General features: G+C 35.0%; 2 protein-coding genes across 2 annotated transcripts in view; both read right to left on the reverse strand.

Annotated features, from left to right (window-relative positions):
• Positions 1 to 1,712, reverse strand: part of LOC114637333 (vomeronasal type-2 receptor 116-like) — a 42,371-nt gene extending 40,659 nt beyond the window's left edge. Inside the window, exon 1 of the mRNA XM_028785567.1 lies at positions 1,497 to 1,712. Within this exon, the coding sequence (XP_028641400.1) occupies positions 1,497 to 1,712 (216 nt within the window). The remainder of the gene's footprint in view (positions 1 to 1,496) is intronic.
• A 10,553-nt stretch (positions 1,713 to 12,265) lies between these two features.
• Positions 12,266 to 13,294, reverse strand: LOC114637341 (formyl peptide receptor-related sequence 3). The gene has a single exon (XM_028785572.1). The coding sequence runs from the start codon at positions 13,292 to 13,294 to the stop codon at positions 12,266 to 12,268; it is 1,029 nt and encodes a 342-aa protein (XP_028641405.1).
• Between the last annotated feature and the right edge of the window lie 7,256 nt (positions 13,295 to 20,550).

Here is a 20,550-nt window from a genome sequence, read left to right on the forward strand (position 1 = left end):
AGAAAGATAAAAATGTTTTCAGCATTGCAGTATGTATGCCTTTTTGTGGTCAATTCTATGTGAAAAATTATACTTAGTGAATGAATTGTATGATATAATATTGTTAATATTTTATAATAAATGTCAATACATTTCTGTCAGGAATCTAATCTTTTCTTACATAAAGACAAGTTAAGTATTTGTGACAGGGAAAATATATTTATTTATAATGAAGGAGCCAAACACTAATGGTCACAGAACAAAAACTGTAAACTTTTCAGTGAGGGGATTAGAGCTGCACAATATAATGAAAGCATATTGGTGCCCGAATTGCTGAGACTAAAGGATACAGGAATAATGAAGCTACAGAAGCATTAATTATGATAAAATAGGAGAGACTCCCCAACATCCAAAATTTCTCTATCTTATAAGAATTTGAGAAAATTTTGTGATTGTTTTTCTGAGACAATATATGTTTCTCTAAAATAAACAGAATCCTTGCTTTCTCCTCCACTATGTTTGATGTAATTATTAACATCTCACTATGATTTTACAAAACATATAATATTGTCACACTGAGCATAATTTACATTCATACCTGTTTTCTTTTGGTTATTTTTCACTTATTAACTCCCAAAAGGTTTCTTTATGTGTTTAAAGGGATTTCTAAGTGCTGATGCTCTTAAAGTTAATGCCTTACTTTCTGGATAAGTACTGATATAAGATGATCTTCATGGGATTGGAAGGTCTGATTGGGATAAAAACATCTTATCTCCTTTATTAGAAAACATACAGGAATATTTCTCTCTAATTCATAAAGTCCTGTCTGATACTATTAATCCCTCTGGAATATTTCACACAGGCTAAGAAAACAGTCAAAAGATGACCCTCTCATAGTCTTGTCTTGGTAAATACGGCAATGAAAATGAAAATACTACAAACAGCATAAATACATAAACACTAGAAAGCAGAGAATAAAAATTACATCAGCAAACAAGCATTTATAAAAGAAACATGAGATAGATGAAATATCTGTGCAGCACAAAAATATTCACAACTTCTAATTGTGACATAGTAAGTTTGGAATCAGCTTCATGTACCAAAACACAGTCTCTTCTATCAAGTAGCATAACACTCAGGACTTACCACTTTTAGTGAAATAATCACAAGAACACACCCAGAATATGAGCAACAAGGTCAGGTTGAGATTTAATTATTTATTGTTGAGGAAAAAATACTGAAAACTATTCTGACATTCTGGTATAACATTAATAAGATGCATACTTTATTAACCAAATGAGGAAACTAAAATGAATAAGCTCAAATATACCATTTCATTCCACATGAGAGAGAAAACGTGGCAAAAATCATAATACATAGAATAGAAAGAATAGATTTTAGAATATCTAAAGAGTTGTTACATTAAAGAAAAGCAAAGTATTTGTATATTTTAATGATGACACCCACTAAGTTATAAGAATTCTAAACATTAAAATGAATGATTGTACTTACTGTACATAATTGTCTATATATGTGTAGGGTATAGATGGATGTGGAACTTTGTTTGGAGAGTAGTAAGTATGAATAGGAAAAAAGGCACCTATTTTGACATCTCCTTCATGGTGAAAATCTTCAGGGGTCTTGTAAAAGCACAGACTGGTATTCACTGTGATAATTGTGGAGACAAATTTGGGAATTTGTAAGAACCAGGAAATAAAAACCAAGTAGAACATCTTATTGATACATTGGTTTGCTTGATAGAGACCACACAGCATCTAACACATATATGCTGAGGTCATGTTTTTGTGACTATGCTTGTTTTTAACTTTGATCATGAGTGAGACTGTCACACTAATTATTCCTAAATTTTTCTGTTGTCTCCTTCCCTTCTACTGGGAATTTTTAACCTATTCCTCTTAGGCTCTACATCTGAGGCCTTCTATTCAAATTAAAAATAACTTAGACTAAAAGTTTACTCCTATCCTTTACTAGCCAAAGGCACTACAGTTTCACACTATGGTACAAATAGCCAGATATCGGGGTTGAATTCCTCTTGGGATGAATTGGATAAAAATATGAAGCAAGAAACTTTTTATATGAAAACAATTTAGGCTCCTTCCCACATGTTATATCAGAGTACCCCAAGTACATCAAAAAAGAAATGAACAAACTATAAACATTTCAGGAATATCCACTCAAAAATAATATATTGCAGGGAATTTGAAAGATCCTATTTGTGGCTTAATAGTAAAGACACAGAGGTATCTATAAAATATTGTTGATACACATTGCCTATAATTATTAAATTAATATATTAACCTTTGGCCATTAGCTCAACCAATTGATCATGAATTAACAATGTTTAGATGAATTAATAATTCTATGTAACTTCTGTTTTGGTTCAGTTAATTTCAGGATGAAAGTTTTAAAAGATGGTCTTAGCTGATTTGCTAGAATGATGTAATAAATTTCGAATCAAGAATAGAATATTCTCACTCTTCATAATAGTAAGTAAAGTCTTCATTATAAGAAATACAATGAGACTTCATGACTACACCAAAAAGAGAAATAGATTTTGGAAAAATTTGTGTTCAAAGAAAAACATTTAGATCCAAAGATAAAGACACGGATTTGCACTATTGTAAGGCAAGATCATATAAAAACTGTTGCTTTGAGGTCATAACAACCATATAAAATGAAACAGTACTTTGATCTTAATATCAATATCTTTCTGTAACTCCCATGTTGTGTAAAATTTTATCTTTGGGTAATTTTCTAAAGAACATTTTTGTCTTAGAAGGTATGAAAAGGACAGAGAAAAATAAATACAAATTTTGATTGGATGATTTGGCTTGGGGAGCTTTGTCCCATCTATCCATCTATCCATGCAAATTTATATAGATATATACATATATGTCTGTGTGTGTGTGTGTGTGTGTGTGTGTGTAAGCATGCATAAATTTTTGTGGAGTTGACTGTGACAGAAGGTTGGCCACAGAGAGAGAGAGTGGTTGTATGAGTATATATGTCTCTCTGCATATTTGCCTGTACAAATCATTTTGATTCTTTTCTTTTACTTCCTTTATGGTTCACAATAAGTTAACTGAACAAGCTGACCAGAAAAAAAGAACACTAGCAATAAATCCTTTACTGAATTACCATTACTAATCAGTATGTGTTAATTGCCAGATATTAGTGTTTTCTTAGGCACAAATAAGAAAATGTTCACTTTTTAGCACAGAACAGTAATAAAAAGTTAAGTTTTCGACATATAATTAAGAAAAGAACAGTAGTAAAACTTTAATTTTCAGCACTTAATAAAGTACAGAACAATAAAATAAAGTTACATTTAATAGAGCACAAAGATTTTTTAAGAAGAAAAGAAGCCAGCAGTTTTCAGCCACAGAATGAGCAAAAGACTCTTAAGTCTACAGAAGTCATCAGCAAGCATTCAGTATAGTTAGAGAGCTAGAAGACCATAGATGATCAGTCTTTACATCTGTGTCCTAAGATGTGCCCTGTTTAAATCCATTCCAGCATAAAAGGAGATAGGATAATCCACATTTCTTTTCCCTTTTATAGAGCTATTATATCCTACTCTTCTTTTCTCTTTCACCTTATACTTTACCCAGTTTTATCCCCTAATTCTACACAAGAGAAAAGTAGGATAGAGGGAAGATGGAGAAAAAGAGATCTCAGAATATGTTTTCCTCCAGACCAAAACCACCTAAAAAATGCAACCACTATTAAGGCCCAGAAATGGAACAACTAACAACTACTACCCCTCTCTTGCAGGAATTAAGGTATTGATTTCTTTAGCTGACTCCCTGTATGGGGTAGTGTCTAGTGGCAATGATTTCTTGGATATCCCAAGATAATTGGGGTACTGGCCAAGTCCTGGGAGAGCTGGATGCTACATTCACTGTACAGGCTCTGTGGGAACATCTGCGGCTAGAAAAATGAAGGTTTAACTTAAAGAGTCTGTGAGGCTGCACCACCTGGGATCAGCTGCTCTGAACCTGTCCTGGATGAAAATGTGGAGGAAATAACTTTACTTGGTAGAATTCTGGAACAGATGTTGATTTCATCATCTTCAAGTGGGACTTTTGCCAGGGCCACCTTAACTTCTCTGCTGTCTGTTAAGTTTGCTATGAAAGTACATATCTCATTACATGCTGAAAAATCTATGACAAAGTTCAACAGCCCTTCATGCTAAAAGTATTGGAAGATCAAGATTTCAAGGCCCATAGTAAAAGCAATACACAGCCAATCAGTAGCCAACATCAAACTAAATGAAGTGGAACTTGAAGCAGTCACACTAAAATCGGGTACTGGATAAAGCTGCCCACTCTTTCCCTATCTATTCAATATAGTACTCAAAGTCTTAGTCAGAACAATTAGACAACAGAGGGAGGTCGAAGAGTTATAGATTGTAAAGAAAGAAGTCAAAATATCACCTTTTGCAGATGATATGGTAGTATACTTAAGTGACCCCCAAAGTTCCATCAGAGAACTCCTACACCAGATAATCAACTTCAGTAAAGTGGATGGATATAAAATTAACTCAAACAAATCAGTAGCCTTCCTCTACTCAAAGGATAAACAGACTGAGAAAGAAATTAGGAAACTGACACTCTTCACAATAGTCACAAATATTATAAAATATCTTGGTGCTACTCTAACCAATAAGTGAAAGATCTGTATGACAAGAACTTCAGGTCTCTGAAGAAAGATATCAAAGAGGGTCTTAGAAGATGGAAAGATCTCCCATGATCTTGAATTGGTAGGACTGATATAGTAAAAATGTCCATCTTGCCAAAAGCAATCTACAAATTCAATGCAATCCCTATCAAAATTCCAATTCAGTCTTCATAGTGTTAGAAAGAGAAATTTGCAAATTCACTTGGATTAACCAAAAACCCAGGATGATGAAAACTATTTTAAACAATAAAAGAACTTCTGGGGAAATCACCATCCCTGACCTCAAGCTGTACTACAGAGCAATAGTGATAAAAAAAAATGCATTGTATTGGAACAGAGACAGCCAGGTAGATCACTGGAATAGAATTGAAGACCAGAAATGAACACACACCTCTGGTCATTTGATCTCTGGGAAAAGAGCTAAAACCATCCAGTGTAAAAATCCATTTTCAACCACCCAGAACCCCCTCTGACTGACGATCTAAATTCCTGCTTAGACTGTGAGGCTAAGCACTACAAGGGAATATAAATAAAAAATTAAAAGTATCTTTCTGTGTTCCCTGGGGGACAAGCCTGACTGCATAGGGGTTGATGTTAAAAATATCCCCTCTCTTACATCCACAGAGAAGAAGGAGGAGGGGTGAGGGGATAGGGGGTTCCTGGGTGGGTGGGGGTTGGGGTAAGGGGACAACATAAGAAATGTAAATAAAACATCCAATAAAAAAATCCTCTCTCCAGGAAAAAGACATCAGGATGAGTATAACCCTCACGCCTCACTGAACAACATCAGGAGGACCAGAGACATTACAAGGTACCCGTTAATTACTGGAGGTCAGGCCTCTATACCTGTCTTTGCAAGATTGGAATCGCCATGGTTCTTCTATACTTGGAGAAGGGAGGAGATTTCAGGGGCAACTTTGCTTATACACTGAAGGCCTAAAATCCACAATAGGCCTAAGTCAGCCTGCTAACACAAAGTCTTGGGTCTCTGTGGAAAAACACTGAAACAGATAGCTATAAGTTATTGTAAATAGACAGCTTTGGTGGAAATTTGGAAGCCTGAGAAAGAACAAGTAGTCATCGGTCTTGTGGATAGTCACAGACCTTGGGTAGCCTTGGTGGATAGTACTAACTTAGATAAGGACAAGTGAGTCAGGGACAGAATCATAAGTGACCTGTTCCCTGAACCTTCTCCCAGCTGATACCCTGTCCTAGAAGATATCTGTGATCTCCCTGAACACCTAAGCTCCTGCATCATCCCCTTCCCCATGTCCTGCTCTATGTGCATATAACCCCTTTGTGAAAAAAGTAAAAGCAGTAGTTTGAACAGACTATAGACAAGCCACTCATTCTTTGTGTCCCCTGTCCTTTAGTTCTCTCTTCCAGGTCTTCTGATCCCAGTTCAATGCCCCATTGGACTGGGGCACATTGTAGATATTTTATCTAAGGCAAATTCATCTCAGGAAGATTACCTGCTAATTTTTAGCTTCTTGGCTCCTGACAGTCTCTTTTTGTGTTTTGTTTATTTTGGCTAAGGTTTGCTGTACCTTGTTTATTTTCTCTAAAAAACTGCTCTTGGTTTTGTTGATTATTTGTTTTGTTTTCTTTGTCTTTTAGTGATCAATTTCAGCCCTAATTTTTGATTATTTCCTACCATCTACTCTTCTTTGGTGTGCTTACTTTTTTGTAGGACTTTCTATTATACTTTTTAATTGCGGGTATGAGAAATTTCTAATTTCTTTAAGGGAGCACTACATGCTATGAACTTTATTCTTAGCACTACTTTCGTTTTGTCCCAAAAATTTGGATAGGATGTACCTTCTTTTTTTTTAATTCTAGAAAGCTGGCAAGTTCTTTATTCCATCCCTTAACCAGAAATCATTGAAATGACCATTGTTCAGCTTCCATGAGGTTGTAGTGTTTGTATTGCTTTCTGTCTTGTTTAAGTCAAGGTTTCACCTATGGTGCTCTAATAAGATACAAGTAGTCATCTCAAATTTCTTGCATCTCTTTATTCTTACCCTGTGACTGAGTATATGGTCATTTTTGGAGAAGGTTCAAAGTGGTGGTACGAATAAGTTATATTCTTTAGTGATTGGGTAAAAAGGTCTGTAGATATCAATTAGGTCCATTTGATTCATAATGTTGGAAATGTTTCTCTGTTTATATTTGTGTGGCTAACCTCGAAATTGGTGAGATTGTAGTATTGAATTACCCTACTTTTAATGTATGGGGTTCAATGTGTGATTTAGCCTTTAGCAATATTTCTTTTACTAATGTGTTTGTTTGTGTGCTTGGGCATAGATAGTCATAACTGTGATATCATCTTGAAAAATTTTTCTTTTGATGAGTGTTTCACTTTCTCTTTTGATTAATTTTGGGTAAAAGTTTATTTTGCTAGTAAGATGAGTGGGATAAATATTGATAATTGTTTGTATTGTTTATTTGTTTCTAGTTGGTTGATTTAGCCCTGAATTTGACTACTTCCTGCCATCTACTCCTCTTTGTGGGTTCACATCTTTTTGTTCTAGAGGTTTCATGTGTGCTGTTAAGACTCTAGTATAAAAGTTCTACAATTTTATTTGAAGGCACTTAGTGCTATGAATTTTCCTCTGAACACTGGTTTCATCAAATCCCATAAGTTTGCGTGTGCATTTTCATTGAATTCTAGAAAGTCCTTAATGTTTTATTTATTCTCTGACCAAGTTATCATTGAGCAGAGTGTTGTTTAATTCTTATTTATATGCAGGCTTTCTGATGCTATTGTTTAAATTGTCAGTCTTAGTCTGTGGTGATCTGACAAAACACATGGGATTATGTCAATCTTCTTATATCTTTTTAGGCTTGTTTTGTGTCTGAATATACAGTCAGTTTTGTAGAAGGTATCATGAGGTTGTGAGAAGAATGTATGTTCTATTGTTTTGGACCAAAATGTTCTGTAGATAACTGTTAAATCAGTTTGGTCCTTAATTTCTGTTATTTTCACTGTGTTCAGTCTGTTGTCTGTTTAGTTCCAGGTTAAATAACTTGTCTATTGGTAAGAGTGCAGTATGGCTATTTTCCACTATTGTTGTGTGAGGTTCAATGTGTGTTTTGAGCATTTGGAGTGTTTCTAAATGAGGTTGCCCTTAGATGACATAGATGTTCAGAATTGAGGCTTCATCTGGGTAAATTTTTCTTTGATGAACATGAAGTGTCCTTCCCCATTTCTTTTTATTTCATTTGGTTAAAAGTCTATTATATTGGATGTTAGAATGCATACTGCAGCTTGTTTTGGGGACAGATTGACTGGAAAACTTTTGTCAGCCCTTTACTCTGAGGTAGTATCTGTCTTTTTGCTTAATTGTGTTTCTTGTATGCAGGAGAATGATGGATGCTGTTTACATAACCAGGCTATTAGCATGTTTCTTTTAATTGAGGAATTGAGCTCATTGTTGTTGAGAGATATTACAGACAAATAATTGTTATTTCCTGTAATTCTGTTTTTAGAGATGGTGTTTAGTGTATGAGATTCTTTTCTTTTGTGATCATCTTCTTTTTTCTTTCCTTTTTTTTTTTTTGGTGTAGTTAACCTCTGCATGTTGGAATTTTCTTTCTAGCAACCTCTGTAGAGCTGGACAGTGTTTAAAAATTTTTCTCATGGAACATTTTGGTTTTCCATCTATGGTGATTTTGAGTTTTCTGGGTATAGTAACCTGGACCGGCATCTGTTTTCTCTTAGGGTCTACTTGACATCTGTCCAGTATCTTGTGGATTTTAGAGTCTTTGTTGAGAAGTTTGACTTAGTTCTAATGGGTCTTCCTCATATGTTACTCCGCCTTTCCCGCTTACAGCTTTTAGTATTCTTTCTTTGTTCCACATTTTTACTGTTTTGATTATTGTGTGGAGGGAAGATTTTCTTTTATCGTCCAATCTATTTGGTATTCTGTAGGTTTCTTGTACATTAGAACCCATGATTTCCTTTAAGTTAGGGAAGTTTTTTTCATATATTATTTTGTCAAGCATATTTTCTGGCCCTTTGAATGAGGAATCATCACCCTCTTCTGATCCTACTTTTCACTGTGCTCCAAATTTCCTAAATGTTTTAATTTAAGAACCTTTTACACTTTGTATTTTCTTTAATTGATGTGTAAATATCTTTTATGGTATCTTTTTACATTTTATTGGTTATTTCATTTATTTACATTTCAAATATTATTCTCCTTCCTAGTTTACCCTCCCTAAACCCCCATGCCCTCCCCTTAACTCTGTCTCTATGAAAGTGCTCCCCCACCAACCTACCCACCCTAGCATTCCACTACCCAGGGTTATTGAGGCTCTACAGTACCAAGGAGCTTCCCTCCAATTGATGCCTAATAAGGCAATCCTCTGCTTCATATTCAGTTCGGGCCATGGTTCCTCCTGTGTGCACTGATTGGTTGGTGATTAAGTCCCTGGTAGCTTTGGGGACACTGGTTGATTGATATTGTTGTTCTTCCTATGGGTTTGCAAACCCCTTCATCTCCTTCAGTTCTTACCCAAACTTCACCATTGGGGTCCCTACTCTCAGACTCTTGTTTGGCTGCATACATTCACATCTGTACTTGTCAGGCTCTGCAGGATCCTCTCAGGGAACTACTATACCAGGCTCCTATCAGTAAGTTTTTCTTTGCATCCACAATAGTGTCTGGGTTTGGTTTTTACAGATGGGATGGGTCCCTAGCTGGGGCAGTCTCTGGATGGCCTTTCCTTCAGTTGCTGTTCCACTCTTTGTCCCTCCATTTCCTTTTGAGAGGAGAAATTCTGGGTTAATAATCTTGAGGCACGTGTTTGGCCCTACTCCTCAAACAGGAACTTTACATGTCCACTGGATATGGTCTCTACAGGTTCTCTCTACCCGTTTTTGGGTATTTTAGCTAATAGCCTCCCTGATGTGTCCTGAGAACGTCTTGGGTCCCTGTCAGCTGGGACTTTCTAGTGGCTACCTCCAGTTCCTTTTCCCCCACTGCTACATATCTCCTTCCAAATTCCTGACCCTCTGGACTTCTCCCCCATCTCTTCCTGTATCTAAACTGGCCCTCCATTTTCCTCCTTCTCTTCTTCCCCTCCCAGACCCCTCTCTCCCTCTACTTCTATGACATCTTTTACGTCTATGATTTTTCTCTTGTGCTTCTTCTTTCTGTTGGTGATCCATTTGTAATTTATTTATTGGTTCTATGTCCATCTCTAGGTTTTCAGTCATTTTGTTAAATTCCTTCACCTGTTTGATTGTATGTTCCTGTATTTCTTTTAGAGATTTATTTGTTTCCTCTTTAAGCTCTTCTACTTGTTTGCTTGTGTTTTCCTGTCTTTCTTTAAGGGAGTTATTTATTTGTGTCTACTTAAAGATATCTATCACTTTCATGAGATGTGATATTAGGTCAAAATATTGCTCTTCATTTGAGTTAGGGTTTCCAGAACTTGCTGTGTAGGAGAACTGGGTTCTGATGGTGCCAAATTATATTGTTTTCTCTTGCTTATCTTTTATTTACTGGCCATTTGACATCTGGGTACCACTTGTGTTAACTGACCTGGGTGTCTCAGTTTGGAGCAGACGTTCTTGGAGGCAGATAGAGCTCTGTGGCCACAGTTGGAACAGGCCTCCTGGGAGGCAAGCATTGATGTCTCTGGTTAGGTCATGCATCCTATGTCTCTGGTTTGAGCATACCTCAGGTGTCCCTTATAAGGGCAGTCCTCCTATGTCCCTGGTTAGGACACATGTCCTGAAAACAGACAAGCTTTGGTGTGTGTGTGTGTGTGTGTGTGTGTGTGTGTGTGTGTGTATCTCATAGAATATACAAGATAAAATTCAGTGAATCTCCTTCCAAAGATAAAGCTATGCCTCTTAGGATAATCTTCCAAGTTTCATCCATTTGACCACAAAATTTCATGATGTTTTTGATTTTTAATAGGTGAATAGAATTCCATTATGTAAGTGTACCACATTTTCTTTAACAATTCTTCAGTTGAGGAACATGTAGGCTGTTTCCAGTTTCTGGCTATTGAGCAAGTGTCCCTGTAGTATAGTGGGCATTTTGGGTGTATATGCCCAGTAATGATATACCTGGGTCTCATATTTTATTCTGGACTAAGAAAGTTTTGTTTAGTTACTCATTAATGAAGGAGCAGTAGTATCCAGAAATATACTGTTAAACTGTTTCAACCGGATTACAAGTTATATTTCTACAGGCTTTTATATGCTTCCCCATATACCTCACCAGTTTTCCGTTTACTTTCTTAGTATTTCCTTTCTCTATATGTACTTTCTTTCCTACTATCCTCCTCTCATAAACCATATATTGGTTTTATTCCATCCCAGGGTTTCCAAGCTTTTTCACATTGTTCCAATAAAACATTACAAATGCGTAAAACTCTATTTGAGACAGGAAGCGGAGGCACAGCAAGTATACAATCTTAATATGAACTTATATTTGAAAGTCCTTTCCTGCTGCTGTAATGTAAAATATCCTGATAAATGTAACAAAATTTAAAGGACTCCTTTTAAAAATATTATTTCTACTTTACAGTCTATAACCTACGGAAGTCCAAATAAAAAAAAAATTGGAAAAACTTGTCATGTTACCTGCACATTTAAGAGCAGAATACATTGTAAATAATGTGTTTTAGGACTCCGTTAGAATGGTAAAATCTTACATAATCCATGCTGGGTCTTCAGCCACACAAGATACAGAAGTTTTCCAACCTAATTGATATAATCATAAGAAACTTGTGCAGAAGCACCCATGAGCAAGAAGGATTAGAAAGTACCTTTCAGAGATGTTTTTCTCAGATTAGTTTTATTATTATGCCTAGTTGACAATCAAAACTAGTAAGTACACAATTTTTACCTTGTATTGAATCACCCTTGATTCTATAAAACTTTGTCAATGTTAATGTTTAATAATTTAAGCACTTATAACATACTTTCATATCTTTTACACAGTTACAATCATGTACACACAAAAAATATAAAATGTTCTAAATCCATATACATCTAGGGAATCAAAAAACATATAATATATATCCTTTTGATAATGGTTATTATTCATATGATGTTTATCAACAATTTTACCTATTTTCTAGTAATGATACAATTTTTTCTTCCTCATGGTTGAACTCTTTGCTGATCTTGGACTTGATCTCTAGTGGCTCAGTTTTGCTTGACTTCTCAAAATCTCTATATAAAGTGGACTTTATATGATGCTCCTTTCTAGATGTCACTACTAGGATTGTAATCATGCACCACATGGCCATCAAATATTTATTTTATAATAAAATAATAATGTATGGAATTAATATGTACTAGGCTGTATAATTCTTTCAAGAATGTACAATTTTGACATTTTTTATTAGTTTTCACCATAGTGTTATCCCATACTATAGACTCAGTTGAAAATTTCTTGAAAGGACAATGACACTAAATTTTATTTGTGTTTCTTTCTTACAAATTGAAGGACAATCATGATTTTATATTTATTCAAAAATATCATGCAAGGTATAACATGAGAGAGAAAGTGAGAATAGAGTAGCACAGAAAGCATTCCACTGGTCTTGCAGCTATCATTCCCTAGAGATCAGAGTCTGCAGGACATGATGAAAAGTTTCTTTTGCCACTGCTGAGGACTGAGTCTTCTCGCAATGCCCTCTCCAGACTGGCAGACAGGGAATGTATCAGTTTCTCTCTAAATTCTTGACCAAGAAAGACATAGAGTATTGGATTGAGACAGCTGTTGAAGGAGGCCAGTGTGCTTGCTGGGTTCACCAACATGTGAATACTTTCTGGTGTCTCTTTACTCCAGATATTACCTAAAAAAATAATCAGTTGAAAAGGGAACCAACACATAAAGAAGGAAATTGCTACAGCAGTGAGAACACGTAAGGGACGGCTGGAATTCAGAAAGCCTTTTCTGCAAATCTTAGCAGCCATAAGTCCATAGCAGACGGCAATGAAGGACATGGGTAGACTGAAGCCAATAAGAAAACTGATGATTCCTATAGCTGTGCTCACAGTAATTGACACCTTTAATTGCTCTTCAGGGTTTGCAACCACAGATTCAAAGTTACATGCACAGTGCACGTCACCTCTTGGATCTCTCACTGTAGTCAAGAAGAGAAAATGTGGCAAGGTAAGCAAAAGAGAAAGAATCCAAGCTCCAACAACCACTTTCCTGGCTAGACTCACAGTTCGGTGATTCTGAGCCCATACTGGGTGCAGGACACAAGTACAACGATCCATGGCAATGAGAGTGATCAGGAAAACACTTACAAAAAGGTTTATATGCACAGTGCTGTGAACAAATTTGCAAAGGAACCAACCGAAAATCCATTTTCCTTTCATGACCATTGAAATGATGTGTAGTGGTAAAGTAGCCATGAAAGAAAAGTCACCCAAGGCTAGGTTCAGATAACAGATGGTGGTCACAGTGTGTGCCATCCGGAACCCAGCCACCCAAATCACAAGCCCATTACCTAGCACACCAAGGACAAAGGTTATGGAGAGGACTACCACTGAGAGGATCCATAGAACTCTGGAGGTGGTAGAATCATAAAACACCACTTCTGATCCATTCAGAGGGATGGAGGAGTTGGCTTCCATTTCCTCAGCACCTTAAACATTAAACAACGACTCTTACACAGATGTGGCTCCAGTATACAGCAGTCTTACTCAGATTCCACATTACCCTCTACAACACAGAATCTATCTTAAGTGTAATGGATGAAACCTACTTTTCTGTTGAATCTTTCTAATTGGAACCACACATACATATACTATCAGAGAGAATTATTATATCTCAGATTGATTATCAAATGATTTACGATTCTGTTTCCCAACTGATATTCAACTGAAGGTGGACAAGAAATATAATGTTGGCAGGCCTGAGTTTACCCAGTGTAACACAGAAGTGACTGATGAGATTCTCCCTGGATCAAGGCTTTCCATATATTCTTTGTCCTCAAAGAATAAAATTCAATTATGTGATACAGAGAGTTTCAGTTATTTATTTTCAAACAAATAATAAGGGGTGGAGAGGAGTATTGATGTATGCTTAGCCAAGATTATAGATAATGTCCTTTTCATTCTAGCTGTGATAGTCTCACTATTGTTATAGCATTCTTCTATGACTGTATTTTTTCTCAACTGAATATCCCTGTAGAAATACACTGCCCATGAAGACCATATCATCCTTGTAATTTTGAACTACCCAATGACTTTTTGTGAATTTCATGAATATTTTTTTAAGATTATGATGTTCACACTGCATTTAGAGTGGTAAGTTTTATGTTAGCTTTGTCCAAATCATAATATAGCATATATTCTTTCTTTATGTGTCTATGTCTGTTTATCTATGTGTCTGTGTGTCTGTTGAGTGTGTGTTCATGTTTGCGCACATTGGATTAAAAGGCAGAGCTCAACTAGCATTTTTCAGATGCAAAACATTTTGGAATTTAGGACAAACTTCTCTTACAAAACTCAAAATTACTGACCAGGCCATCTGATCAGCCAGTGATAACCAAGTATTCCTCTATATCTCCCTCTCCAGAAACGTGCTTACAAGCAATGTTCCATCTCCATTTTTTAAGTCTTTATTTTTGTAACGAAATCATTTTACCAACTGTCCTATACCCAGAGCCACAGACCTCCTTTGTATGGTATATCTTTTTATTATTTGCCTGAGAGTTCCACAGGGCATGACTAAAATTTACAATGAATCGAGGACTCAGACCTTACATTAGTGTTTATGTGAAGAATTAAGAACATTTCTTAAGAGTTTAGATATTGATATGGTAGAATACAGCTGTGCTTCAAGAAGGGTTAATGACATAGTTGAATTCAAGACACAACTACCAAGACAAAGTGGTATAAAACCTCATATCCAAATTCTCGAGTAGTTCATGTTAAGTTTCAATGTAATTCTTCCAATGACATCATGCAAGAACATTTGCCAAGTTATTCACCTTCTCTCTGACATAGGTTCCCACATAGTCTCTCCAATCATGCCTATGTTAAAGATCATATTTCTATTAGCAATTCATTAGTTTGAATCTAGAGTTAAAGCAAACTGTAAAGAGTTGCTGCTACTGTTACCTTCTTCTAGTTTTTGAAAAGAAGGAAATCAGTGATAGGTGAATACCATCTCTGCCTTTAACTCACTGTCTTCTACTGTCCACGCTTGAGATGGAGTTATGACTGGCATAGTAATAATGATAGTGCTTACATGTTCATAGTTATATGGACGAAATTATGAGGCATAATTAGTTTTTTAGAGGTTTGAGGCCTCTCCTTAATCTACATACAATTTGTAAGTACTATACATGATGTTTATATTTCTGTTAGACAGTCTAAAATATTTTATTATGTACAATTTTTGTAAGAATAAATTCATGTCTTGAACAATTGTGAAACTTACAGAAAGTTGTTTAAATAATAATAGATATTTGGTTTCAAATAATCTTGTTTTGATCTCTGAATCTTTTCTCTACTCTACCAAATGTTAAGGATAGTGCTTAAAGTGCCCCAACTCTAGTACTGATTCAATTAATCCTGTGTCCTAAGGAAGCCAGTATTTTGTCAAGTATAGATATTCTTTTCACTTATTCTCAATATAATCCTTGATCAATCCAGAAAATTGAATCATTTCTACTTCATAATATTTTACTAGAACCGCCTATATACATTACTCAATACTTGATGAAAGGTATATGTAAGAATGTCATCAGGTATCTTCAATGTTTGAATTTCTACATTTTTAAGAAAAGGATAATTTTATATTTAATGGAGTGCTTAACTTTATACCAGTTGCAGGTTTTCTGGTACTAATGCATGTATTTCAACCAATGCATTTCTGTATACCAACTCCCATGTTAAAGAATGCTGAAATTGCTTTAATGCCACCTATGGGTACTACAAGCAACCTTAATTATTCATACTTTATATTTGTTTGTTTACTTTGTGTGTTTTCATCCATAAATTTATATACATCACATATATATGAACCCATGAAGATTCCAAAATTTAAACATTACCCCACAGAATGAACAGGGAAGCTCTTGGGTCTTATATAGTAAACAAAACACAGATCTTCAGGGTGCTGAATATAAAAAATTTCAGAGTATCTCTCCCCAAGTTTTCGGATATATACAACAAATACTAGGAAGAGAAATGGCATAAATGCCTAGGAGAGTCTTTCTGGTCTGCTAAGATGTCTGTCTACAAGTTATGGTAAGACACATTTTCATGAGTCATAATAATTATTGTGGTGGAGCTGTCAATGCTGAATCTGCCTTTCATTTGTCTCTATTGCTAGAGGTTGCATGTCATTTATTCTCCCGTAAGCAACCACAACAAACTCATTTATTCATTAATTTATACTTGTGAATGATCATTACTTTGGCCTGTGATTGGTGTGACTAAGTAAATATTTGTGTTGCATATTATGAGCTAAAGTGTCATGAAACATCAACTAACCTACATATTCAACACATGCTCATGCTCTTCAAAACTATGTGGTAATTAAAAATACCTGAAGAAAAGTCAATTTGAATAGAGTGTTAAGGTTAGCATAAGCAAACACATATGCTGAAATCATATACCCTAGCAATTAATCTTGTTGCAGTTCTGGATATGGGCAACCCATGATAAATATGTTATTTTCTCCTAGAACTTCTATAACTGGCTTAAATGTGGCTATCTTCACTCTGTGTCAATACATTCTCCTCCCTATAAGTTTAAACAGCTGAGATGTTCTTTATTTCTATAAGGACACAAGCTAGATGTCTTTAGCTCACATCCTAGAGGCTTTAATGCATATTTAACTATTGTTTTAAATATCCTGCTTCTTAATAGTTACAGTTTGACTTCCTGTGATTACGATAATGAAGGAAAAATTCAAATTAAGCCATAACATGGAATTGTGGGGCTAAAAAAGCAATGATCAAGACATTTAGAGAAAGGACTCAAGAAACAAGTAAACCAAATTTTGTTTAGAGATACAAAACAAGGTCTTAAATAGAATGAATGAATAGAATCTAAGCTATCAAAACATTAACTCAAAAAAAGACAGTTGGAAGATAAAATTTTCTATAGGCTGGAGATATTGTTCAGTGGTTAGGGGTGCTCATTCCTCTTCTAGAGAACTCAGGTTCAATACTTATCACAAAATGGTGCGTAAAATTATTTGTAAACAAATTTTGAGAGAATCTTATATTACCTTCTGGCATCCCTTGGGAACAAGCATACCTCTGGTGTTAAAACATGATACCAAAAAATACCATACATACAAAATTTAAAAATAAGAGAAATCATAAAAAAATATATTATATCACTAATAGGCAGGTCTTATTCACACCCCTGAGATATTTTCTTTATGTTTTGAATTGATGTTTCTGTCTCTTATACTCAAGCAAACAAACAAACAAAACAGGACAAATATATTTAGCAAATATGAATCCAACGTCATAAATGAACTGATTGATACTCTATAACAATTGATCAATCTGTAAGATTTTACTCTCAGTGAATCAATAATTCTTTTTAAATATTATTTTGCTGACTAAAGGAAACCAATAAAAGTAAGTTCTTTTTCATTGAGGGATGCATAATCCAGTTGCTGTGCTCTAAAATGAAGCATTAACTATTTCACCATTATAGAAAATGCTAATTCTCATGTAAACGACTTATCCAGTCATTCAACTGTTGAACAGCCTTGCTCAGGTACTTACAGAGAGCCATCACTGTTCAGAAAATGTTTCATGTAGTTTAACTTACTGAGTTGACTAACAATTTAATGAAAGGAATGAAGAGTTGGCTTTAACATTAAGTAGTCTAGTTTTGTTTTATCTCTGCTGAACAATGGGCAACATAGAAAAAGTAGAAGCCCATAAGAAGAGTTCTCTTTTTTTCTTCATTACATGAATTGTGATTTATCCAAGCTCTCCTCTGGGCATTTTGGAAGAATAGACTTAGAGATCTTGAAGAAAAGGCCTAAAGAATCTTAAAAAACACATGTGAGAGACATTTTTCATGGTAAGGACAGAATTTTGTGAGACTATAATAAGCATAATAAAGGTAAAGAAGATAACAAAATGAGCTGCAGAAGGCTGTAGATTTAGCTTACTTATTAGATACAGTGTGTGTGTGTGTGTGTGTACATACCCTGTGTGAAATGTGCTTGAAGAGAAGAATCAAGAAATTTAGAAATTTCACACAACCATTTTGGTGAGTATGATCTGGATGGACCAGGGTTCTTGCCTAGTATAGGACAATGGAGTCATAGGCTGTAAGAACAAAGGCATGTCTCATCAATTCAACTCCTGTCTATACCAGGTAAAATAATCTAAGGATAAAATCACCAAAATCCCTTCTTCAGTGATCAATGAAAACAGTTACATACAGTGGCCAGAAAAACCCTTAGTTAGATATCAGTTTTGATTTTTCAAAAAAGTTCTTGCTTCTGACAGAAACTATAGGCCTTGCACAAAATTTCCATTCTGAAGGTAGAGAGTGTAGTCAAGGGTATTCAACACCAGTAAATTCAAAACTGCCATATACATTGATCAACCAAAAGTGTTCAGATTTTTCTCATTCGATCAGGATGGATGTCTCCAAATTCTATTTTCTAGATTCTTCATTGTATGTCTGGGATACCATGTATAAAGTAAAGGATGGTTAACATTAAGAATATTTCATATATATCACACTATGACAGAACAGGGTGCCATTCCTCAGAGTAGTATAAATTGGTAGCTTCCTAAAGGATCAAGGCCTTAAATAGGAGACACTTCTACAAACTATTATAACTATAAAATTAAAATTGACAGGGCCTAGCATCACAAGTGTTTAATCCCTATGCAATCACTGATCGTTGAGCTTGATGATACTTTGTCTAAAGAATTAATTCCAGGTCAACCAACATTACATGGTGAAATCTGTCTCAAGACAAGCATATAAGTAAATGAATATATAAATAAACAAATAAACTTATATAATACCATAAATAAAATAGATAAACAATATTATAGAAATATATGCCAGAGCATCTATAATTAGTGATTTTACAATAATATGCACAGATTATTAAATAATAATAATATAAAATTAATATTTTTCAAATTAATAAATTATTATTTATTAACTATAAGTAATAAAAGTAGTAATGACATAGAGAGAAAGATCTTAATCTGTTCTTTTCCCTCCTTTATAAACTTATTTCCCACTTCTGGAGGAACTTTTTATTTCAGTTATGTAATCTCCAGTTTTTGTCACATTCACATAAAGCACATGCCTAAAACCAAATTGAATGGTGTATTAAACTTTAATTTAATTACAGACAGTTAATTTTTGAAAGTAAAAACTTAGCTCATGTTTTCAGCTCATAGGCCAAGAGAGTATCCTGCAAACATACATTAAGAAAATACAATGTTCTAAACAGGGTGGCACACCTTTAATCTAAACACTGATGTGGAAGAGCCAGATGGTTCTTTATGAGTTCAAGGTCAGCCTGGTTTACATGGAGAGTTCCAGGCCAAAGTAACACAGTTAGACCTTCTCTATAAAAGAAACCAAGGGAGACAAAGGGAGAGGGAGATGACAGGACAGAGGGTGAGAAGGCAAATACAAATTAATCAACAGAGTCTGCATGCCTCTATGAATAAGATATTTCTGCTTTTATATGGCACATTGATTTTGTTCTTAACACCCATATCAGGCAGCTCTTACACTTGAGTTCCATGGGTGTGTGAGAGTACCTGGGTTTTGCAGATATGTGCTGTTATATGATGCACATAAGCTCAAACAAACATAAAAACATATATAAGAACACAATAAATACATGTAAAAGTTAAGAGAAGAACAGATGGTGACTATTTTGAGATTTATAGCATGGAATGGAAAGCAAGCTAAAGGATATAAAATTCAGTATTGTCAGTTTATATTTAAATAGGGAATTTGATATCTGTGCCACTAAGTGTACTTTCTAATAATAATCTTGAGGGACTTAGTACAAACTTCGGAAGACAAGAATCTGACTACATGGGAAGCAATGAATGGGAAGAGACAAAATAATAAACCATGTCACCTGTTTCAAATAAGAAATACCTGGAAAGCAATAGTGGTCATAGAAAGTTGATGAGACAGTTGTGTTTATGGACAGACATAGACACGCAATTGTATAGATTGTTATTTCTTATAACAAAGAAAGAGGATTTCAGGATTTCAGGATGAATGGAGGGTTGCTCATATTTTAATCTTGTGTGTTTGTGTGTGTGTTTGTGTGTGTGTTTGTGTGTGTGTGTCTGTGTGTGTGTGCATGTGTGTTTGTAACTGTGAGTTAATAGAAATCTGCAAAGAAATTTATCATGACAAAGTTAAAGAATATCTATATGTAAATGACACAATGATCTAGTTGGGCATATTGTGTCGCTTTTACTTTAATCATAGAACAATTTTGGAGAAAAACAAACTAAAAATTATGAACACACACACAAAATCAATTTATGGCCCTATTTCTAGCTAGAGTTGTAGCTCAATAATTGAGCAACTTCTTGCATAATGTTCTGGTTTTAACTTGGTGCTGGTTAATTATTGTCAGTTTCAGACTAACTATGGCCATCAGGGAAGAAATAACTATAATTGAGCAGATAATTTTAGTAAATTGGCTGGACAAGACTGATACATTTTCTTTATGGATTTTTAAGTCAAAAGGTCCTAGCCAATTGGTGATATCACTTTATGGCAGGGTTGTATAAGCCAACAGGCTGAGGATATCATGAAGTGCAGTCAAGTAATAGGTACACCTAGCAGTATGCATTTAAGTTCACGGTCTCTGCTGATTACATGAACACTCCTATTCTAGA

The sequence above is a fragment of the Grammomys surdaster genome, unplaced genomic scaffold (genome assembly GCF_004785775.1).
Source record: "Grammomys surdaster isolate TR1022 unplaced genomic scaffold, NIH_TR_1.0 125276, whole genome shotgun sequence".
Lineage (NCBI taxonomy): Eukaryota > Metazoa > Chordata > Mammalia > Rodentia > Muridae > Grammomys > Grammomys surdaster.